The sequence below is a fragment of the Ochotona princeps genome, chromosome 14 (assembly GCF_030435755.1).
Source record: "Ochotona princeps isolate mOchPri1 chromosome 14, mOchPri1.hap1, whole genome shotgun sequence".
Lineage (NCBI taxonomy): Eukaryota > Metazoa > Chordata > Mammalia > Lagomorpha > Ochotonidae > Ochotona > Ochotona princeps.
Genome location: NC_080845.1, coordinates 31,106,879 through 31,131,300, shown reverse-complemented (window position 1 = coordinate 31,131,300; position 24,422 = coordinate 31,106,879). Strand labels below are relative to the sequence as shown.

Below are 24,422 nucleotides of genomic sequence, written 5' to 3'. Positions count from 1 at the left end.
CTCTTTGCACGCAGTGGTCAGGGCCTTGACCGGGAGCAGGTGTCTCCAGGCCCAAGGCCAGAAAAGGCTGGACCTTTGGAAGTTGCTAAGACTGACAGCTCCGAGGCATGGGTAGGTGATAGATGTGGACCTGTGCTCCCAACCGGCTAAGGGAATAGCCGGAGGCAAAGGCAGGGAACTGGGGAATCCCAGACTGCACAGCCACACTTCAGGGATGGGGAACTGGACTTAGCCTGAGGGGCGTCAAGGGTCAATGGGACAGGGTCAACAAGGTCCCAGTCGTGGTGTGCACCCCCCCCCCCAGAGGTCAATGGGGTCCAGCTCCATGTCGGCTGGTGCTCATCACCACCCCACTTTCCGCCCCTAAAACCGGACGACTTGCCAGTCCAAGACCACTTCGCAGGGGAAGCGGACATCCCCGGGCCTGAATTGAATGCCAGGGGCCAGTCTAGCCAGGGGTAGCATGAATCCTCACCCCCACCCCCCCATTCATGCTGCAGCCGTGAATATCGCGGTCCTCGAGGCGTGGCAGCCGTGGAAGACTCACCAGGAGCCCCACGAGTGACAGGTACGTGGGCTTCTCTCCAGGTCCAGCAATCGGCATCGGAAGAGGGGTCCGCTCCGCTCTGGGGGCGAGCGCTAGCGACCCTCAAATCCGCCCGGAGGGCCTCCGCCCGCAGCTGTCGCTGCCTTCCTTAAAAGGCGGGGGCCGGGCGGTGCCGAGGGAGGGACTGCAGCTGCCCGGCCCCCTCTGGGCCAGTAACGCGCGGGCCGGCCCGGAGCGCAGCGCAGCGGACACCGAGCGAGGAGTGCGCCTAGCCGGCCATGGGCAAGTCAGGTGAGTCCAGGAGGGGCCCCGGCGGGCCGTGGAGGGGAGACCCCGGAACTCCGGGTCGGCTACCCTGGCGGGCAGTGCCCAGCGGCGGACCGGGGTCCCAGGAGCTAGGCGGCCCCCGGGCGCAGGACCCGGTTCCGGCTGCGATGCGGGACCCGGAGCGCGGGATGAAGACACGCTATGGTAGAGATGCCCAGAGGCGCCGGACGGGCAGTTTCCGGAGCAGCCAGGAAGGCGGGTGGCGGTCTGGCCACCGGGAGAGAAGGAACGAAGGCAGCCCCAGGGAGGGTCCCCCTGGCAGTCGGCCAGAGATGGCGTCAGGGAGGGCTTCCGAGGCGTGGACGAGGCGAGCGCTGCGCGACCGGCCGGTGGAGCTCCTGCTTTGTTTCGGGAGGAGGATGGAGTTACAGAGTTAGGAAAAGTCCCCAAAGTGTGACAGCATCCTGCGCCGCGCCGCCCCCCTGACCCCGCCCAGCCTTCCCAGGGCTGCGCTGCGTATCCCTTCCCATCCCAGAGCCCCCGCCGCGCCAGGCCACGCTTGGTCCCTCCCTGGTGTCGTTGGGTGTAAGTCACAGCCCCCAGCCCCCCTACTGGTCGTCTGGGAGTTGGCCAGCACCCCTTCTTTGCGCTCTCCACTCTGGCCGTTCTGTCGGAGGCTAGCGCCGGGGTGCTTCCCACCCCACCCCAACCCCACTCTGCTCACCCGGGTTTTTTGGTTGGCTGGTTGGTTGGTTGGTTGGTTTTTTGTTTTGTTTTGTTTTGACCAGCACTCAGCACCTCCACTGTTCCTAAGCTGGCTCTCCCGGAGGAGCGGCCCAGCCGCGTGCTATTCTGCCTATGGCTTCTTGGCCTTTTGGCTAAGATCAAGTGTGGAAAGCTATTCTGCCTACGGTGGCCCTGATTCCTAATAGGCCTCCCTGAGCCCCGCGCGGTTCTTGGGTGCAGCTATTGAAGGGGCTCACACGTCCCGCTTCCTTGGGGTCCTCAGCCTCCTGGGGGAGCATTAGGACCTTTCTTGGGTGCGGCCTCCAGCGTCCAGGTCCTGGAGATGCCAGCACTGGGAGCTGCTGCCTTTCCCTGCCAGTGCTGCTAACCAGTGAGCCTGGAGCTCCGGGCTAGCCCTGACCCTGGTAACTCTCCTGCTCTGTGCCTCCTTGCTCTCCCAGATAATGACGGTGACCCTTGGGAATGCCCAGGTTCTTTCACAGTAGGAAAAGATGTCCGAGGGATGGTCTTAACAGAACTCTCTGTCGGCTGCTTTCTCTGTATGCACACACCTATGATGAACTTTGTAAAGACAGTAAGGGATTAACAATAACTAAGAACAGTGACAATGAGGTAGATAATAAAATTACGTGAATTACTCAAAATGCTGGATTCCCCCTGCTCACCATTCTTGTGATGCTATGAGGCCACCCTTAGAGAAAGTGCTTTGGGGCTTCACTTGCACCTTCAGTAGAATAAGGATGATCTGAACGCAGGCCATGCAATACTACAGCAGTCCATGTGATAGCCAAGTGGCTGCTGAGTGATGGTGGGGCAGGAGAGGAAGGTAGTGCATACAGTGTGGATACGCTGAAGAGATGACTCATCACGAGTGGGTTGGAGTGAGGAATCTAACATTTATGAACTGCTTATTCCTGGAACTTTCTATTTGGATATTTTCAGGCCAGGGATGGCCATGAGACCATAGGAGGTGACACTGCAGGTAAGAGGGGGCTATTATAGTTAGAATAGGGTGGGTGGCGATGAGGCCACCTAGGATGGATGGGAAAGCACTTGGGAATCTCTTCTTGGGGAATCAACTTTCTTCACTGTAGATGTATCAGAAATTCTACAAATTCTGTAAAGTTGCATTTAAAAGATTTATTTATTGGAATGGGTTACAGAGAGATACAACTTCCATCCATTGGTTCATTCCACAGATGGTTTCAATAGCTAGGGAGCTGAGCCAAGCCAAAACCAGGATCCAGGAGTTTCATTTGGGTCTTCTGAGGGGGTGTAGGAGCCCAAGCTCTTGGGCCATCTTCTGCTGCTTTTCCAGGTGTACTAGCAGGGAGCTGGAGTGAAAGTAGAGCACCTGGGACTTACACCAGCACTGAAATGGACGGCAGCACCACAGGTGGAGGCTGTATGGCTGTGCCTCAACAGGCTCGCACTCGCCCCAGCTTCTCTTCTCAGTCCTTTGAGCTGCTCATATTAAGCTATGCCTCATGCCCCTGACTGTTCATCCCTCCCTCTCACCATCTTCCAGTCGTGTACCTAGCGGTGTGAAGCCCATGCTGGGGAGGGCATAGCCCTTATCCCCTCAGGAGTGTTCCCTGGGATGGTGAAATGAATGAATGAGCTCATGAGGGGATAAGAGGCACCATATGGCTCTAGAAGAGGTGGGAAGTGATTCCATTTGCAAGGTGGTTGCAGGTGACAGCCGTACGGGGTTAGTGGGAGATCTGCAAGGGAGCTCAGTGCAGGTTCCTGAACCTGTGGGTCTAGGGAACCCTGGCTCTGTTGGCTGGAACCTGGGGTACCGTAGAGAGGCAGGGCTGGATGGAAAAGCAGCAGGGCCAGGCTGCTGGAGAGCTGGCTGGAGAGGAAGGGGGCAGATTTGCCGCACCGTGGCTTTACCCACTTTCCTGTTGCCCTTGAACCTTTTTACCCTAATTAACTAGGTAAAGATTATCAAAAATATAATTTAAAAAATGGAAATAAAAAAGCAAGGAGCGCTGAGTAAACTGAGCTGACAAGTCAGGGTCAGAGGTGTGAAATGGCAGTGATGGAGGACTGGAGACATGGACAGGAGGCCTCTCTCAGAGGAGGATGACTTCTAGCAAGCGCGGGGTTGGTGGCAGGAAACAGGTTAGAGCCAGTTGGATTAAATGCTACCACCGCCCCCTCAATACACACCCAAGGGCCTTCCAGATTGCTAACCCAGGGCTAGCTCCCTCATAGTAACATACATTTTAATTGTCTTCCCCCACCCATAAACTCTCCTGTGTCCCTAAGAGAAAACAGGTGACCCAGGCCCAGTAAGCCCTTCAGCCTGGGGCTGCTGGCTGCATCCATGTGGCAGTTGGCACCCACAGAGAGGTGCTTCTGCACAGGGCTCCATGGGATTCATAGAGACCACTGTAAGCCAGGAGATGCTGTGGAGCAGTGCGTTAAGCAACCGTTTGGGATGCCCGCACCTATCACAAGAATGCTCAGTTCGAATCCTAGCTACCGGTGCTTCCAGTCCAGCTTCCTGCTAATGCATAAGAGGAGTACAAACTTGGGTCCCTGCCACCCACGTGGGAGACCAAATGGAGTTTCTGGCTCCTGGCTTCTCCCTGGCTTACCCCTAGCTGCTGTGGGCATTTGACGGGTAAGCCAGAGGGTGGAAGATCTCTGCTCTTCTGCCTTTCAGATAAATAATTTTTAAAAAGAAATCAGTCCCTGCCTCTACTGAGGCTCAGTTTACTCAGCACTCCTTTCTTTTTTATTTCCATTTTTTAAATTATATTTTTGATAATCTTTACATAGTTGATTAGGGTAAAAAGGTTCAAGGGCTACAGGAAAGTGGGTAAGACTATTATTTCTACATTGTTTCCTTCATATATCTGAGGTTAAGGGGGATATTAAGGGAAAAGCCCCACCCAGTCTCCCACCCATCCCAAGTCCCTGATGTGGGGCATGCTCTGAGGGTTTTGCTCAAGTGGTTTTGACAGTTCAACAGATGAATTGCTGCCAGTCTTGCCACTCCAAGCACGATGAGGCCGTTGAAGAATCCACTGATTGACATAGTCCATCTTAGAGTCTCCATTTGCCCAGTTTTTCACTGCCAACATATAGCTGAGGTGGTTGATTGACTTGTTCTGTCCTCTGTCTTTTCATGGTTAGGGTTCTGAGTCTGGCAGTTTGATTGGGGAGATCCCCAAAGAAACGTTGTCTGAGTTGTTCCCAGACCAGATTCTTGTATGTACTAGCAAGTACAGGGCCCGGCACAGTCCATCACCCCGATCGCTGGTGGTTGCAGTTGCTGGGTTGGTTCTGTTTTCAGCCCTGACTTCCACTGGAACCAGTGGGTGTTGCAGTCCAGCCTCTCAGCACTCCTTTCATCTTTAGCCTCTGTCACACCCACAGCTGCTTGGGGTAAAGGCCATGACTTGAAACTTCTCACACCACTGACTCTGTATAGAGTCTAGAGTCCAAACTCCTAGAACCTGCTCCCAGCCCTGGTCTCCCTGGGAAGCCTGGCAGAGAAAGGAAGCCTTTTGCCCTAGTAACAGTGATGGCACATCACCTGCCTCCTGCATGCAAGATAAAGAGACCGCTAGGTGCTGCCAGCTGCTTTAACTGTGTTGCAAGGCGACTGCAATCCATCCCACTTTCTAGATGGTGGAAGGATTAATACCTCTACGGACCTTGCCCAAGCTCACACCCCACCAGCCAAGTGAGCAAGCCTAGATTATACTCCAGTTCTCTGCTTCCCCAGCTGCCTACTTTCCTTTTTGCCATCCTGGCCACTGACCTTGGCTGAGCTGGGCCCTCCCCCACGCCCTCTAATCATCTCTTAGAAATACAGCATGCCTCTGCCCCTATCTCCTGCCACCAGCACAGCAATAGTGAGAGTGTGTTGGGGGTGGGGGGGCAGGGTTCCTAGGCAGCCTTAGACTTCCCACCAAGTGGCCATTTACACTCAAAGGCGGAGTCTCCCTGGTTTTGAAACCCGCAGCTGTCACTACCCAGGAAGAGAGTAGGGGTGGGGTGTGGGGGGATGGTGCTGCCTCCACATCAGGCCCAGCAGGCCTCTCCCTGCCTGAACTCCCCGCTCCTTGCACATCTGCTGTCTGAGCCTGGGCAGCCTGCAGGGGAGGCTCCTGCTGGCAAAAGTGGATTCCTTGGTCCCATGAGCAATCAAATAACTGATAGTCCTTCCCGGATTCAGGGAGAAGAGGAAACTGTGTGTAGGGTGGAGCGGCACCCTTGGGCTTAGTTCCAGTGTGGATGCCCCTCTGGTGACCTCAGATTTGGGGAGTTCCCCTGGTGGGTCACATACCCCTCCCCCACCAACACCTTGTCTGTGATCAGGAGAAGACTCCTGGCTCAGCTGTGTGCTTCACTGAGCCTCTTCCGGTGGCTCACCCAGCAGAGTGAGTGAATGAGCCAGCAAATGTCTGAGCTCATAGGTACCAACAGAGACTGTGGAAGATCACGTTAAGTGCTCACAGCTCTGCTCCCACGGGCGGGCCTTCAGGGGATGGGACAGGGGTGAGGGGGTTGGCAGGTGCGAAGAGGTTTGGCCACATGGTGATAATGATGGCTATAGCTGATTTTAATCACTGCTATGTCCTGTATCCTAGTTCCCTCACACCAATGTGCATCAATGCCTTCACCCCTCACCCTAGCCCTGCGAGGTGGGTCCTGGCCTCCCCGGGCTCATTTATGGGGAAAATGTGGCACAGTGTATTCCAGCCACTTATAGTAGGTCACTTGACTTGGGAAGGGCTGGGACTTGCCTCTTGAATTTCCAGTGGCCTGCACTTTATAGGAGCTGCCCATCTGGAATGCATTTTTTTTTAACCCCAGTGATCAACTTGATACTTTCTTCACTAGAAACAGGCAGAACCAGCTTTGCCCAAAAGGCGAGACCATACAGCCTCTTGCCAAGGTTGGGGGTTGTGGGGAGCTGTTCTCACTTCCTGCGCTGACCCCTGACTGCCCTGGGCTTTGGTGGCTGCCTGCACCCTGGGAGAGAGCCCATGTGGCCTCCTCCCTCAGCCCCAGGGAGCCCCTCCACAGCTCTGACCTTTAGCTGCAGTCCCATACCTGGCCCCTGTAGCTCCCATTGCGTCTCTGCGTCTCTGCGTCTATGGGCTTGCCCTCACCACACACCTCCTTCCTCCCCCACAGGCTCTTGAGAAATCTGCCTCTTCCGCTTCTCTCCTCCAGAAACCCCAAGGCTGTACTGTGCCTGCCTCCCAGGGTCTGTGTGTTGCTTTGTTTCCTAGGTTACCATCTGCATCCTCATCTGTCTCCTGTCCTCTGGGTTAGCGGGTCAGGCCAGAGGCTGCCCCCATCCCATCAGTCCCCCTGGATGTGATGGGTCCACTCCTGGAGGAGTTGTGGGAATTTGGGCAAGTTCCCTTCTCAAGCCTCACTTTCCTAGTCAGAAAAATGGGCAAGGTCAAGGTTGCTAAGATCTCACCTAGGAAGGACTGGCTGGCCAGGGCAACTGGGCCTGCCTCGCCTGCCTCGCCTGCCTCGCCTGCCTGTTCAGTTTCCCCTGCCCTCCTGCAAAGAAACAAGGATGTAATCCCGGCCCCTCTCCATCGTGGATGGCTGCTGGGACTCTCCCTGCCTGACCAGGGGTTGGGCGGATTCTCTTTTTTTTTTTTTCTTTTGTTTATCAGTGTTCTCAGGTTTGTCTGCAGAAGCTGGGTGTGCCTCTTGTTGGGTGTGGTCACCACTGATAACTTGCTGGACGATCTTGGAGGAGCTACCTGGCCTATGACACCTGCCAGGGTGAGAAAGGACTCCTGTGACTGCCCACAGTGTGACTGGTGTGACTGTGGGTCCAGCCGTCCTCCCCCACCACCCCTGCTTTCCAGCCAGGACACCCTGCCATTGCTTCCAGGAACTCAGGCCTCGCTTGGGCTCCAAGCGAACCCAGGCACTTTCACTTTTGTTTCTGGTCACTTCCCACTTCCTGGGAGTGCAGCAACCTAGTTTGTAGCAGCGTTTTATGTCCCTGTTGCCAAGGAGCCCACAGCACCTGCAGCACCGTGGGGTCCAGGGCACTTGGACGCCCACACACAGGCTGCCTTGAAGCTGGCACTCCCTGGGCAGGTGTCTAGTATGGTGGTAAAGACACCATGGGGGCCACGCCCATCTCAAGTCACAGTGCCTGGGTTTGAGTCCTAGTGGCATTCCCAATCTAGCTTCCTGCTCATGCACAGCCTGGGAGGCACTGAGTGATGGTCCAAGTACGTGGGCCCAGATTTGAGTTCTGGGTTCCTGGCCCCAATCACACTTAATGCAGACATTTGGGAGGAGAGAACCAACAGATGGGAGATTTCTCTCTATGTCTGTGTCTCTCTGCCTTTCAAATACATAAAAGATAATTTTTTTAAAATTGGACTCACCTTGGCTATCCACCTGCTCCCATAATTTCCCCCTCTCACTCAGTGCTCCAGGATATGCCTGGGTCTCTTTTACTCTGGCCGCTTCCATGCCCTTTGCCTCCTTAACTCATGCCTGTTGATCGAGGAACAACTCCTCCAGGCAGCCTTCCCTGGTTCACTCTGGTATACATCCCACAGTCTCATGCATTTCTTGGTGTTGGGCTAGTTCCACCATGTCCTGCTTGAGACACTGGACCTGGAAAGGACTTTAGGGCGGTCCTTGTCAAGCCTGTCACTCAGTGCTGTCACATGCCATTGTCCGGATACATGATTGTTTTAATCCTTCCATCTCCTTAGAGAAGCTCAGGAAGCCCTTTGTTCATTCTGCCTCCTCTCAGATGAGACTTTAAGGGAGTTTCGACTTGGAAGGGAACGGACCATGTGGTCTCCATCTAGCTCGTTACCTGGGGTGCCAGCCCCTAGCACTGCTCAGAAAAGCCTAATTTAGGCTGCCTAGAAATCTCTCAGCTTGCCTTTTGCACCCACCACCCCCTGCTTCTCCCTAGGGCACCCCAGAATTCATCAGCGGCCTCACCAGTATCCTCCAAGGTCTGGTCTTCGCCAGGATGCATGACCCTAAGACTCCTCTCTCACATAGGAAAGCAAATTCAGATGGGCACTGTCTCTCGCATAGACTGCTTGAAACAGTCCTGCCTGGGGGCCCCTGCCATCCCCCCACCCTGCTGACTTTTGACCCTGTCACTCATGAGATGCCCACCCGTTCCCATCCACCATGTCCTCCTGAAGAGTTCTTTCCAATATTCCTGTGACTGCGGCAGGGTCACTTGTTGAACTTGACATCTCTTTGTGGTTCAAAAACACATCACAGAAAAGGTGCCACCTTAACCATTGAAAAAGTTGGTCATGTTACAGGTGTTCACGCTGCTGTGAAGCAGAAGGCCAGGCTTCAGCTGCCTGCAGGATCTGAAACTTGGGCCTCATCCAACAATACCTTCCTCTTTCTCCCCACTAGATCTGCCGTCTCTGTCTTTCCTAGGAACACAGGCTTGCCCCACCTCTTGATTACACACAAGCTGAAGGCTTCTCTCTGCCCTCTGCCCCAGCTTAGTCAACACCTGCAGCTTTTGTTCACTTCTCATCTCTGTCAAACAAAACCTCAGGAATCTGGGGTTTCAGCTCCCCCAGCCCACATTACTGTCACCCCAGTGACAAGGCTGCTGAGCCACAGCTTTCTGAGGCTGGTACCACTCCCTGTTTACCAACACACACACACACACACACCAAACACCAGACACTTGAGCCACCACTTTCTCCACAGGCAGTCTTGACAGTCTCCCTCTCTGAGGGCTCACCCTAAGGGTGAGATGAGGAGTGGCCCTTCTTGTCCCCTCTGAGGCTCCTTGAAAGTATCCCCAAGTATCTGGCCCCAAGAAGGGAGAAGAGGTTTTCTAAGGTCTTGTCCTTAGCTTGGAGAAAAAGTTAACAAGCTGGTGATACGACCCCAGCAGGGCACTGAGTATCCCACTTCCTTCACACTCAGGTTCACGCCCTTCCGGCCACCACCCACAGCCAACCCTCAGGGCACAGGCTCAGTGCTGGGGAACCTCTATGGGCCTCACCCCACCTCCATGGAGGGGAGCCCTTGGACTGCTAAGGCCAGTGGGGGGTGCCTCTCCATCTCAGCCTGGCTAATTCCTGCCCACCCAGGACAGAGCGCTCACATCAGGGGTCACCTGCAGACTGGGTTAGGTTGTTCTTCCTCCAACTTCCTCTTGTACCTACACTCATCTTGGCTTTTGTCACAATGCTGCTGGCTGTTGAAAAGGCTGTATCCCTTCTGTGTGAGTTCTTCGGGGGCAGGACATGGCTGGATTGTCTCTGGACCTCTAGAATACAACCATAGGGCCTGGCCCAGGGGAGATGTTCAAAGAGCAGATGGATGGATGAGTAGGCTGGAGTGGGGTGGATGTGAAATGGAAGGATAGGTGAGTGGCAATCTTGACCACAGGGTTGATCAGTGAATGGAAGAGTATTAGATGAAGACTGGACGGATGGATAGACAGTGTTGGATGATGAAAGGGTGGTATTTGAAGGGTGGGTGGTTGGTTGATTGGTTTTGGATGAGTGTTGGATGGCTAGACTGCAGATGATGGATGCTATATGTTAGATGATGGATGGATGAATGGATGGATGATGTTTGTTGAAAGATGGATGGGTACATGGGTAGTTTGGGGATGGATGTTGAATGGATAGATAGGAGATGATATTTGAGGAATGATAGTTGGCAGATGGGCCAGTTAATTTGAATGGGTATTGGATGGATAGAAAGGAGATATTGAATGAGTGGGTGTTATTTGTTAAATGCTGGATGGATGGATGGACAGATGGACGGGTGATTTGAATGGGTGTTGGATGGATAAGCAGGGAATAACTAATCAATGGGGTTTTGTTTCAGAACCAAGTTAGTATAGCTTCTTTCCACTACTGACCTTGCCTGCCCTGTCTTACCTCTTTCTTCTCTCCCTAATCCTAGCCCGCTTTGATCTTGCTTTCTCTGAGGTCATGACCAACTTGGGCAAAACCCCCACCTCTTAGCCCACTGCAGCTGTGGACCCAGTTAATGGCCTCACCCCAATCAGCACCACATTCTTTTCCATGTTATTCCCTGCCCCTGCTTCCTCAGTACTGCCCTTCCCTCGAGCTCTCTTGCTTAATTATCCTTCACTGCCTTGATTTCTCCAGGCCGGGATGGGCGTCCTTCCTCCCCAGCTTAGCACAGTTCCCTACAACAGGCCTTTCCAGGTTCCCTCCCTCACTATGGAGCTGGCCTGAGATACCTCAACTTTCCCAGGTGTTTTCCTTCAGGGGTCCTGTGGCTGACCATCCAGCCCTTCAACATCTACACAGCACCTCAGGTGCACCTTATACTCAGCCGCTGGCAAAGTCTTGCAGAAGCGTAAGCCACATCATCACCCCATCATAGCCCTGCCCTCACCCCAAGGTTCGCCATCACCTTGGATAAAGACCCAGATCCCCAGCAAGGCCTGGGAGAGCTCACAGCATCACGGGGTCTCCCTGTGTGGAGATGTGGTGGCAAAGGACAGACACAAGACAAACAGCATGTAGTGTGGGGCTTTCTGGCCAGCCTCGAGCTGGGAGCTGCCTGGACGTGTACCATTTACCTCAACCACGAGGGTCTTTGCACTGCACTGAGCCGCTCCCCGCATTGTTCTCCTTTCAGCTTCAAAACAGTTCAATAATGAGGTCCTGAAAGCGCATAATGAGTACCGGCAGCAGCACGGTGTCCCTCCGCTAAAGCTCTGCAAGAAGCTCAACCGAGAAGCTCAGCAGTGAGTGCCCCCAGCCTGCCCCGGGATGCCACTGCTGTCACCGATGGGGGAAAGGCCGGGACTGCTCCCTGGATGTGGGTTTAGGTGTTGATCCAACCCAGGCTTGAATCACCATTCATTCTGCCACCTGCCCCAGGGCAGCTCCCTTGGAGCCTCAGTTTGTGCCTCTGTAAAAGGGTCTGCCAGAGGCCACACATACAGGCGGGATGCTCCTCTTTTTCCTCTATCAAACCAGATGGGGATGGAGGCTCGGCCGTGCAACCCCTCCTTTGGGCTTGGCCCGGGTGGGCCCTCTCTGATCTAGCCCCATGGACTCTGACAGGTACTCTGAAGCCCTGGCCAGCACAAGGATCCTCAAACACAGCCCAGAATCCAGTCGCGGTCAGTGTGGGGAGAACCTGGCATGGGCATCCTACGATCAGACAGGTGGGTTGTGACCCCAGCCCTGGGCCTGGGTGGGACTTTCTAGGACCACCCTTCTGTCCCCCACACCCTCCATGGGAACAGGAGAAACCCTGAATTCCTGGAATGGGCTGCAAGCTGACTTCAACTCCCTAAGTGTTTCGCTGGCCAGCTCAGGGTCAGCGAGATGAGTCAGACGTGCTGTCTGCTTTGGCGGGGGCGGGGGCGGGGGTGGGGGTGGGGGGAAGAAGTAGGAGGGAGATCAGGGTTCCTGCCCCGCGCTGCTGCCACAAAACCTCCTCACTCTCTACTCATCCTCCTTTCCTCACATTTTTCTAAATTTAATTTTTAACAATGCTGGTGATAAACAACAGGGCTATTTTCACTTTGGAAACACAAACCCTGGTCTCTGGCTTTGTCGTGGTGGAGCGATCCTCCATGCTGACCAGACATTGCTGAGCTCCCTGGCTCCCCTTCCGCAGCCCTGCAGGGCTTTTTAGGAACAAGAGCAGCGTGAGCTCCCCCACTCGACAGAACTTCCTGCAAGCCCCAGTGGGAGAGAGCATGACTCACTCCCTCCGTGCTGGCCTCACATTCCTGGGAGTCCCCAGGAACAGCCCTGAGACTTCCAGCACCACTGGCCCTGGGCTCCCCACCCCAGAGAGCTGTGTGCCTGCTCTCTACCCAGCTGTATCCCCCTTCTGCCTGCAGCCCATGGCTAGGCACAGGCTGTAGCTCCCAGGAGCCTGGAGCAGACGCAGGAGGGCCAGAGGGAGACATGGAAAGAAGGGTTAAGTCAGGGACCTCCAAAGCTCTGGCTCCCTATCCTGCACGCCAGGATCCTTGGCTGAGCTTTTTTAAAAATACCGACATCCACGTGTCTTTTCCAGTAGGTCTGAGCAAGGAGGCAGGCATCCAGCTTTCCTAAATGCTTCCAGAACAAGGCGGGCCCAGGTGTGGCTCATGGACCAGAAGCAGCAGCCGGGGTTGGGCCAGAGATGCAGACTCGCAACCCTCCCTGGTCCAGCTGACTTCCGGGTTTGGACAGGGTCCCTAGCCACACCTACCTGCCATGTGACAGCCAAGACTCACTGCTTTATGGTCCAAGGCCTGAGCTCTAGGCCTGGGGTCAGCTGTACACCCTCTCCCCCTTTATTTATTTTTTAATTACTTTTTTTTTTAATTGGAAAGGCAGAATTACAGAGAGGGAGAGACCAAGATCCTCCATCCAGTGCTTTATTTCCCAGGTGGCTGCAATGGCTGGGGCTGGGCCAGGTTGAAGCCAGGAGCGTCTTGCAGATTTCCCATGGGAGGAGGGGCCCAACCACTTGGACTATCAACTGCTTTCCCAGGCACATTAGCAGGGAGCTAGATCAAAAGCGTAGCAGCTGGGACTAGAACTGGTGCCTATATGGGATGCCAGCATTGTAGACGGTGGCTTTACCAGCTGTGTCACAGCACCAGCCCCCAGGAAATTAACTGGCATCTCCACCTGTGGGGCCTGTGGATGGCATTCCAGCCATTTGTTTTTCACTCTGCAGGAGCACATGTGGGATGAGAAGAGGCTAGAGCCTCCTAGAACCTGGGAGCACCATTAGGAGGCCCCGGGAGGACTCTGTTCAGTTTTCTGGTACAGAGGTCCAGAGCGGGCATGGCCTTGGAAGGACTGCACAACGAGTCCACAGCAGGCTGGACACACAGACTCAGACCAGCACTCCTTCCTGTCCTTAACCTGGAGGCCAGGACGAACACCCGGGAGCCTCAGCGCTGGATGCTCTCTCAGACCCCAGACTGTGGCCCTAGCGTGTGGGGTGGGCGTGGCTCTGAGCACAAGGTCTGAGGGTGTCTTTCCTATACAGGAAAGGAGGTGGCCGACAGGTGGTATAGTGAAATCAAGAATTACAACTTCCAGCAGCCTGGCTTCACCTCGGGCACAGGTGAGTACATGGTCCCAGCAGGCTCCTGGGCTTTTCCCGAACCCTTGCAGACTCCAGAAGGGTACACCAGGGAGATGGAAGGGGGGGGTTCCATGGCCACCCTCACCCTCCCTCTTGCTGCTTCGCCCCCGCCAGGGGAGGAGCCACTTGTGGTCTCCACCTCTGGCGGGTTTTCTCCAGAAGTAGGAGGAAGTGATACTTCTAAGACAGTCACTCTTTCCTGCTGCTGGCTCTTGGCTCTTGCAAAGCCTGCATGGGTGAGACCCGGGGCAAAAGTAGCGCCATCTGTCCTGGCTTTTCTGCCACACAGGATGCCAGAGCAGGCAGCAGGAGGGTGAGGTGGTGAGGTGGGGTGGGAGGGGAGTTGGGGAGGGACTCACCTTGTCTCCAGTTTTCTGGCTCCAACAAACCTCCAGCCGTAGTATCCGCTTGCAGGCAGGTTGTGGGCACCTGGTGATCCACTTCCACACCGCTTACTGGTTACCAATGCCATCACGCCTGTAGCTTTATTCTGCCCATTTGAGCTGCAGGGATGCTGAAGTCTGCAAAGGAAATGAGGCTTTTCCTAAGCTGGCAATCCCAGGTCCGAAGCAGATTCCAAGGCCCTGATCCAGAGCTGTATGTGTTGTGTGCAAGGGGATAGGGCTTCGGTTGCTATAAACGGGGTTTGCTGTACCCTTGAAGGTTCTCAGAGCCCACCATGCCTCAGCCTCCCCCAGATCCTCAATCTGCCCACCCCACTTCCCCACTGCTCAGGGATCTGATTGCGTGGGGGTGCAAGGGGTGCTGAACCACACTGTCAGCTGCTCCCACTCCAGGCCCTTCCTTATTTATATGTGTAATTTGAATGGCCAACAGATAGCCTCCATCCCAAGTTCATCTGCTTAAATACCTGCAGTAGCTGGGGCTGGGTCAGGGCAAAGCCAGGAGCCCAGAACTCAGTGGACATCGGGGACCTGGGCTCTTGAGCCACATCACCTGCTGCTTCCCAGGGTGAACATGGGCAGAAAGCTGGGCTAGCCAGAGGAACCAGGACTCCCACCTCAGGCACTTCCATATGGGATGCGCAGGTGTCCTAACCACTGTGCCACACAAGTGGTTTCCTCTCATTCCTTTGCTGTATTCTGCTGAAATGTGTTCCCATGCTTATTCTGAAGGAGTAATACTTTTACATGAGAGGAAACTTGAAAGTTCTATAAGGTGAAACATTTTTTTCTCATTCAAGTTCTAACCTCTAGTCCTCTTTCCGCTCCTCCTTCTTCTCTTTCAAGATTTGTTTGTTTGAAAGACAGCAACACACAGAGAGAAAGGGAGAGAGAGAGAGAGAGAGAGAGAGAGAGAGAGAGAGAGAGAGAGAGAGAGAGAGAGGAGCCAAGACCGGGCCAAGCCAAGGCCAGGTTTTAGAAACTTCATCCAGGTTTCCCTGTGAGTTGGGTCAGCCTCTGCTGGTTTCCCAGGCACATTAGCAGGGAGCTGGATGGGAAGTGGAGCCGCCGGGATCAGAACTGGCGACTGTATGTGATCCTGGCACATTCGAGGCAAGGACTTTAGCTGCTATGCCACGGCGCCAGGCCCTGAACCCAATGTCTTTAAGAAAAAAAATGTTTTTTAAAAAAGGAGGCCAGCATTGTAGCATAGTGGGTAAAGCTGCCACATGTGGTGGTGGTATCCCATATGAGTGCAGATTCTAGTCCTGGGAGGAAAGAAGGAAGAAAGGAAGAAAGGGGAAAAATCAGAGCTCTCATTAGTAAATTAGATTTAGAAACCAGTGTGTATCTGATGGTTGCTAAGGAAGTTGTGTCCTTTAATCTGTAAGTACTTGTAACTTAATTATCTCTGTGCAGCTCGCAGCCTCCCTAGCTAAAGGAAAAACTGCTTAGTCTCATCTGTTGGGAAACTGCCTCATGCGTTCCCACCACTGTGGAGCTGCGTCGTTTTGCCAGCCAGAGAGATTCATGCAGGAACTTCTTCCCCCTCTAGGAGATGGAGAGAGAGGCTGGGTCCCTGGCCTCCGTGGCAGCTGCCAGGGCTCCTGATGGCCTGGTGCTGTGGCCCTGGGGGCTGGAGCGCAGGGAGAGTGGGCAGCCAGCGTGTCCTCTTTGTGGTGCACTTACGGAGGGGAGGCTCATGCAACTTTAGGGCCATGGGGGAAGGAGTGGACCCTAAGGGCTCTTCTCATTCTCATTTCGGTGACAGCACCTGTGAGAATGAGTGTCTGCAGTTGATAACTTTCATAAATCTTCTGTGGATGTAGACAAAGAAATACAGCATATTGAGATTTTAAAAATTATAACAGTGGAGTTCAATGGGGCTTGAAGGACAACACAAAATTTAGTCAATGGACATTTTTTTTCCCAGTCTTTACCGTGTACGAGAAAGACACGGTGGGAAGTATCTGTTTTGCTCTTCCCCGAAGGGTTAGAAGAATGTGGATGCCAGTCTCACTCTCGCTGTGCGTGTGAGTTCCCCCTTTTAACCATCATTAGGTGTAGGTACCGGCACTGAGTGCACTGCCATGTACTTACTAGGGTTGGTTGTAACAACCATCGGCATCACCCATCCCCAGAACCTTTTCACCTTCTCAGATTGACACCTGCACCCATTGCCCACCTGCTCCCAATCACAGCCTCTGGCAGCCCCTCCTCCATCTCCAGTCTGGATGGATTTGACTGCTGCATGCACCTCACTTAGAGGAAACCATCCAATATGCATGGTGTCTGGCCTGTTTCACACAGCATGTTTCCAAGGTTCACCCACATGTATCAGAATTCCCTTTGAAATCTGCATAATCATCCACTCTGTTCACTCCTTCTTTTGTTTTTTTTTTAAGATGATTTATTTTTATTGGAAAGACAGATACACAGAGAGGAGAAAGAAAGAAGATCTTCTGTCCATTGATTCACCCCCAAGTAGTTACAATGGCCAGAACTGCACCGATCCAAAGCCAGGAGCCAGGGACCTCTTCTGCGTCCCCCATGTGCGTGCAGGGTCCCAAGGCTTTGAGTGGTCCTCAGCTGCTAGCCCAGGCCACAAGCAGGAAGCTGGTTGGGAAGTGGGGCCACTGAGATTAGAACTGGTGACCATATGGGATCCAAGAATGGTCAAGGCAAGGACTTTAACCCCCAGGCTACCACGCCGAGCCCCACCCCTTCCTTTGTCGATAGGTATTTGAGTATGTGGCTTTGGATCAACTGGTTCACCTCTCTATATGCATATGGATGTAGAAATATCTGACTCTCTTCTTGCAGTACTGTGGAGCTACACCCAGGAGTGGAACTGCTGAATCATTTGCAATTCTTGATCTTCTTTATTTGTTTAAGATTTATTAATTTGCTTTAAATACTTTTCTATTTTTATCTGAAAGATGGATTTTACAGAGAAAGGAGAGATAAAGAGAGAGAGAGAGATCTTTCATCCACTGGTTCACTCCCCAAATGGCCAAAATGGCCAGAGCTGAGTTGAGCTGAAGCTGGGAGCCAGGAGCTTCTTCCCCTGTCTCCCACATGGGTACAGGGGCCCAAGACTTGTGTCATCCTCTGCTGCTTTCCTCGGACATAAGCAGACAGCTGGATGGGAAGTAAAACAGCTAAGACACCAAACAGCACCAAATGGGATGCTGGCACTGAAGGCAGAGAATTATCATGCTACACCACCCAGTTGCAATTATGTTTAATTTTTGAACAATGATTATCCTGTTTTCCACCACAGCTACCCCATTTTTTTTTTCATGCCCACTCACCTCTGATGTGATGCCTGACCTCACATCACTGGCCCAGTAACTGACCAGGTACTTAGCAGAAGACAGGGCTGTGTGGGTGAGTGAATAAATGCACTACAGGGCCATAGAAGCACATGGAGAGACAGGAAGGAGGAACACCCCACCTCTACTCCCATAAAATCCAGTGGCTTTGTGTCAAGCAAAGAATCCCTCATGGCGTCTGGTGAAAGGAGAGTGGGAGGCTAGGCTTGTTGATGAAGGGCACGCAGCTTGAGATGTGGGAGCCTGGAGGGAAGACATTTCCCTGAAGCATCTGAGGTGTCTGGAGAGCTCAGCGGTGGCTTGCAAAAGAATGGAGCTGTTCGGCTCCAAGGAGGGGACTTTGAACATGGCCGTTCCCTGGTCTAGGTCTCAAAAACCTGTCACTATGGAAGGCCTGTACTGCTACTAGAAGATAGATGCTCAGTCTCAAATGGTCTTCCTCATGACTTTTAATTATTTATTCAATCCATTCATCCACCCATGCATTTATTCATTCAGCAAGCTTGTTTTGTCCTGTTCATGTGCAGCCAATGCCAAGTTGCTGGGTATACCTTAATGAATAAAACAAACTTGGTTTCTGCCAGTGTAGGACTCATAGCCTGCTGAAAGAGCTAAGAAATACTAAGTAGCTTGGGCCCGGCGGCGTGGTCTAGCGGCTAAAGTCCTCGCCTTGAACGCCCCGGGATCCCATATGGGCGCCGGTTCTAATCCCGGCAGCTCCACTTCCCATCCAGCTCCCTGCTTGTGGCCTGGGAAAGCAGTTGAGGACGGCCCAATGCATTGGGACACTGCACCCACGTGGGAGACCCGGAAGAGGTTCCAGGTTCCCGGCTTCGGATCGGCGCGCACTGGCCCGTTGCGGCTCACTTGGGGAGTCAATCATCGGACGGAAGATCTTCCTCTCTGTCTCTCCTCCTCTGTGTATATCTGGCTGTAATAAAATGAATAAATCTTTAAAAAAAAAAAAAAAAGAAATACTAAGTAGCCAAGCAGATGTATCCCTGTCAAGGGTCAGAACACTAGAAAGGGGACACAGGCTATGCGGAGGAACATCTTAGATGGCGCTTGGCATGTGAAGCAGTGAAGATGCTGGTTGAGGTGCCCATGACCCCCCAGCTGAGAATCAGGGTCCCTTCCTGGTTCTACCCCTTGGTTCCAGCCTTCTGCTGATACAGACCCTGGGGGGAGTGGTGATGGCTCAAGGGATCAGTTCCTGTTGTGCACACAGGAGGTCTGGATGGAGACCTGGACTCCTGGCCTCAGCCTGACCCAGTGCTAGCCAACACGGACTAATGAGCCAGTGGAGAGAGATCTATTGATCTCTCTCTCCAACCAATAAACAATAAACAATCGAGGTTTTTTTTTTTTTTTAAGAATGCCTAGGGGGAAGTTGTTCATTAAACAAGAGTGTTTGCAAAAGGCGTCTTTGACAAGTGACATATAGGTTGACACCAAAGGATAAGAAGCTGTTGGTCATCAGAAAAGCATTGTAACCTGTAGCCAGTGTGTGGCAGACCACTGGCAAATGATCTGGCAAGTGGGCCAAAGCATTCATTTCCATTCTAAGTGCAGTTGGAAATGAACAAAGGGAAATCAGCAGCTGTGGTGTATGCCCCTGTAGGATCACTCCGGCTCCTTATGTGGAAAATGAATTGGAGGGGATGAGTGAGGAGGCTGAGGACCCATCAGCTGGCTACTGGGATGGCTCACACGAGGGGTTGGTGGCCAGCGTGTACTTGTGAGGGTAGATGCCCTCAAGTTGTATCTTCTAGTTGGGTGATGGGCTGTTGTGGGGGACATGAAGGAAAGTAAGGAATGCAGACCACCTTTAGGAGGATGTGCCCTGGGGTATCATGAAATGGGGAAGGTCCAAGCAGGGCTGGGTTCTAGGGGACCAAGTTAGATTTGCAAGGGCCATGAGTCATTCTGAGTGGAAGTGTCCAGTACATTACTATTGGCAACACAACTGGAAGTTGCCTTACAGGAATAAAACTGGAAACCAGGATAAGATTAACGGGGTCCCTCGTCCAGCGAGTGAAGCTCCGACACAGGTGCTTGCTCTTATGAGGATTTATTGAAGGACAAACTAATTACATAACATAACATAACAAGAAATCCAAGTATAATACAGAAGGGCAGTAACTACAGCATATTTACAGGCTTCCTCTTCTACTACTACTACTACCACTACTCTACCACTACTCCTCTTTGTTCTTCTTCTCCCTTGTTCTCTCTCAAACTTAGGTTAAAACCCTATCAACAGCCAATTCCAACAGGGCTGCTTGGCCATGCATCAAACACACCAATCACAGCCTTGATCACGCACACACACACCAATCACAAATCTGATCACGCGCACACCATGCAGACTGCATGAGACCTTGAACCAATCCTCTACAACTTCCTAAAACTTGTTTACTGCCTTTGTGCCTTGAGAAGACAATAACAAGCGCCATCTTGGGGCAAAGTCCCGCTCTCCACAATTCCCCCTTTTTGTTTTATTAACTAAGGGATCGTGCCTGTCTTAGGTGTTCCAAATTCAGCTTCCCTTACCCGTCATCGGCTAACCACCTGGCTCGTGGCGCCTGTCTTAGGTTGGTAAAGCCTTATTGGATACTTACCCGTCATTGACTACCGATCCAGCATGTTAAGCCATACCTTAGGGGAATCATTCTTTTGGAGAGCGAGAACGGCTTGAGCCAGGATCTGCTGTTGCAGGAGGTTCTTACGCGATTGATTCTTGGTATACACATACATTCCACAGTTGCAAACACACAAAAACACTAAACCACCAAACACACAGCTCAGAAAAATAAACACTCCAGAAAAATGATGCGTGGCGGTAGGGCTAGAGAAGAGAAAATCCCACCATCTACTATTGGAATCATGCTCTATAGCAGTCTGCACTTGAAGTAACTTGCCACTAGTTATAGTGGTGACTACTTGATACTCTTCCAACTGTTTTTCATTACGCTTCAAATGATTTTTCAACTGTTCAGAATTTTGAAGGATTTGTGCGATGGGCAAAGAAACAGTAATTGATGGCAGAGGCAACACACGAGGCGTCCAAGAAACTTGAACATCCTCCACCAGATCAGGCAACAGATAAAAAATATCACCAAACCAATAAAGAACCTCAAGGTGCTCAATGCACCCAACAAATGGAGAGGGTAATCCCATAAATGCCAATTCATCAGACCTAGCATTAGCTAAGCAAATATACTGAGGCTTAACTTCATACAACACAGAATAATTAGCTGCCGGAAACACAGTAAAATGACATACATTAATAGCATGTGTTAACAAACAAGGCTCTACAGATCGAACAAGACCATTACACACTGGACCTCCATCTGTAGGAACACAATCTTGCAATTGAAATGTAACATTATGTTCATCAATATGAGTTCCATCAATTTGAGGCCTTAGAAAAGTGGAATCAACCAACACAGGTAACACATGAAAGGAACATAGCACTTTGGTAACTTGAGGGAAATAATAAACTGCCATTCCATAACACCACGTAGGGGTACAGGCTTGGCGGTGGCAGAATTAGTCAGCGGGAATCCTGGAGTCCACGCCTCCATTGTCTGAAGAAACATCAGTCCGGTCAGCATCCACCACATCCACAGGTTCATCTTGCTCTGATTTTCTTATTGTTCGCGTTAAACGTTCTGGCACCCACACTGGTCCGTCCGAGTCCTGCGGAAAAACACAAACTGCACCTCGCGTCCGTCGTAGGACAGGATGCGGGCCCTTCCATTGTTTTGTTAATACATCCTTCCACATCACCCAATCCTTACTAAAACCTGGGCCTGCTGTGTGACGCTCAGCAGCAGAACGACCATCCAAATCCAAATTCAAAAAATTACCTGAAGACCCAAAACCTCCATCACCTCGACTTGCACTGCGACTTCTCCAACGTGCATGGCAACTAGGAAGAACTAACAATTGGGCAATGCGCTCCCCTGGAGTAATAACTGTAATACCTCTAGGTGAAGAAAGCATAACTTTGACAATGCCTGTGAAGTCTGAATCTATTACTCCTGGGTGAACAACTAGACCTCGCATAGTTTTTGAGCTCCGTCCAAACACTATTCCTACTGTACCATCAGGGAGAGGCCCTTGGAAATCTGTCTCCAGGGCTTGTGGGCCCATCTCTGGAGTCAGTACCAAGTGGGAGGTGGCACAGAGGTCCAGTCCCACGCTGCCAGGTGTGGCTCGGCGAATGACTCCTCCTTCTGTGCCTGTGGGTCCTGATGCACCCCGTAAGCTCTGTAGGGGCCCCGGGATGCTGGGCCCCAATGCCCGTTTTTTGGCCTGTAACTTCTGACCAGGGGGCGGCCAATCATATCGGACATCGACCTACATTCATGTGCCCAATGATTTCCCTTGCCACAACGTTGGCAAAGCCTAGGTCGCGAAGTCGGTCGAGCCGGCCCTCTCTGGCGACAATCCCTTCTAAAATGTCCCAACTTCCCACATTTAAAACAAATGTGAGTACGACTTTCAGCCTGTCTTTCCTGTCGCATAGCATTCATGATGACTTTAGCCTGCTCTTTAGCCTGAATTACTCCTGCAGTAACTTGGTCATGCACATCCCTACAGAGTTTTATCCAAGTATCTAGTGGCTTATGCTTCCATGGGCGTATAGCCTCACGGCACCATCTATTTGCATTCTCATAGGCAAGTTGCTTTACCAGAGGCATGGCTTGTTCTACATCCGGGAATAATTTCCCTGCCACTTCCATGAGACGGCTCACAAAGTCTGCATAAGGCTCATTAGGTCCCTGAGTCACCTTTGCAATGGAATAACGCACATCACCCTTACTCTGTATGCCTTCCAAGCTCCAGTGGCTATGTTAGCAACCTGTAAATACAATGGCTCAGGGTACTGAATCTGCTGTTGTTGGCCAGCATGAGCACCTTCCCCTAATAATGCCTCCTCATTCCATGTGGGGTTCCCAGCCTGAGCATTACGGCGGGCAATATCTATTGCTAGCTCTCGGCAAGCAGCTCTCCAAAGCAAGTATTGGCCTGGGGAGAGAGTGGCCTTGGCTACATTCCTCCAGTCCTCAGGAGTCAAAACATCAGCAGCCAACTGATCCAAAACAGCCATAGTGTAAGGCGCATGAACCCCATAAGAATCCACAGCAATCTTCAAATCTTTTATTAGCTTGAAATTTAAGGGGTCATGCAAACGAACTGCAGGGTTCTGGGTCCTGTCCTCTCTAACAGGAAAAACTTGCTTGGCTCCAACAATATCATGCCATGACTGAACCTCCCTGGGCTGTGGCCTCACTGCCTCACTGGGCGCAGCCCCCCTGGGAGGATCGGAGTGTGGCCAAGGCGGCGCACTGGGTGCCACCAGAGGCTCCCCAGGGGGTGGCACAGGAGTCCGTCGGGCCTTTCTAGGTGGCTTTAAGGCTAGCTTTTTAGCGGCTTCCTGAGCTATCTGCTCAGTTGCAAACTCCCTGAGCAAAGGCTCAGTTGAAAACTAATTGCAGCTGTAAGCAACTCCCTGAGCGATTTGCTCAGCTAATTAACTTCTTGGTACTCACCGGCTGACTTTTATCATCCGAGTCACGGCACCAGATAACGGGGTCCCTCGTCCAGCGAGTGAAGCTCCGACACAGGTGCTTGCTCTTATGAGGATTTATTGAAGGACAAACTAATTACATAACATAACATAACAAGAAATCCAAGTATAATACAGAAGGGCAGTAACTACAGCATATTTACAGGCTTCCTCTTCTACTACTACTACTACCACTACTCTACCACTACTCCTCTTTGTTCTTCTTCTCCCTTGTTCTCTCTCAAACTTAGGTTAAAACCCTATCAACAGCCAATTCCAACAGGGCTGCTTGGCCATGCATCAAACACACCAATCACAGCCTTGATCACGCACACACACACCAATCACAAATCTGATCACGCGCACACCATGCAGACTGCATGAGACCTTGAACCAATCCTCTACAACTTCCTAAAACTTGTTTACTGCCTTTGTGCCTTGAGAAGACAATAACAAGCGCCATCTTGGGGCAAAGTCCCGCTCTCCACATAAGATGAACTTGTCTAAAGAGAGGAAAAGAGAGGCCAGGGTTAAGCCCTGGGACACTCAAGCCTTCCCAGGTTTATAGGTGAGATGGAAGAACAGGAGGAGAGGAGACAGGGTGGCAAGAGGAACTGAAAGACAACACAGTTTGCAAAAAGGAGGTGGGGTCAGTCTACCGTGATACCCGCTCCCGAGACCAGATGGGGAATGGAACTAGAGGCAGATGCCAGGTCGGTGGCAGCACCTGAGCTGGTGGGATCACTGGCTTTGCCATGATCTTGGCAGGTGGGCAGCCTCCTGGCCTTGGCCAGGGTCGGTGTGGCTCAAGCAGTGCCAAGCCTGGCAGGATGGCAGCAGGGCACACACGCTGCTGCTAACTTGGCCATTTCCCTCTTTGCAGGGCATTTTACGGCCATGGTGTGGAAGAATACTAAGAAGATGGGTGTGGGGAAGGCATCGGCGAGCGACGGGTCCTCCTTCGTGGTGGCCAGATACTTCCCAGCCGGCAATGTTGTCAACCAGGGCTTCTTCGAGGAAAATGTCCTGCCCCCCAAGAAATAACTGCACCCCAAGTGCTGGGAAGGCAGGAGATTTGAGAACATGAAGTGCCTCGAACCATAAAAACCCAGCTGTGTGTCTGTCCCTGCAGGGGAGTGTATGTGCACGGGTGATGCGTTGCCCACATCCCTGGTGCACACCTCCGGACACCCAGTCCTGCACCAGCTCACTCTTACTGCAGGAATGAGCAGAAAACGCATGTACCCTGGCGGCGGGCTAGACCACAGTTTTCTGGGATTGAGGGTGGGAGGGGAGGTCAACTTGTAAACCTCTCTTGGTGCTCTTGTAAACAAGCTTCTTTCCTCTCCTGTCCATCCTTGGAAGTTTTGTGCTCCAACTATTTGTGACACTGAGAAAGGAAATTCTTGTCATGTGATGTTCCTGTGTTGCCCTCTGTT

At 52.3% G+C, this 24,422-nt stretch overlaps 1 protein-coding gene across 2 annotated transcripts; it reads left to right on the top strand.

Moving 5' to 3' along the window:
- The first annotated feature begins 675 nt into the window (after positions 1–675).
- GLIPR2 (GLI pathogenesis related 2) lies at positions 676–24,400 on the top strand. Of its 2 annotated transcripts, none has more exons than XM_004580998.3 (5): positions 676–838; positions 11,198–11,306; positions 11,629–11,732; positions 13,568–13,645; positions 23,867–24,400. In XM_004580998.3, the coding sequence occupies exons 1-5, from the start codon at positions 826–828 to the stop codon at positions 24,025–24,027; spliced, it is 465 nt and encodes a 154-aa protein (XP_004581055.1). In that variant the 5' UTR covers positions 676–825; the 3' UTR covers positions 24,028–24,400. The 2 variants fall into 2 exon arrangements, with proteins under 2 accessions (XP_004581055.1, XP_058528472.1); XM_058672489.1 differs by lacking the exon at positions 676–838 and adding an exon at positions 9,882–9,903.
- Positions 24,401–24,422: the final 22 nt, after the last annotated feature.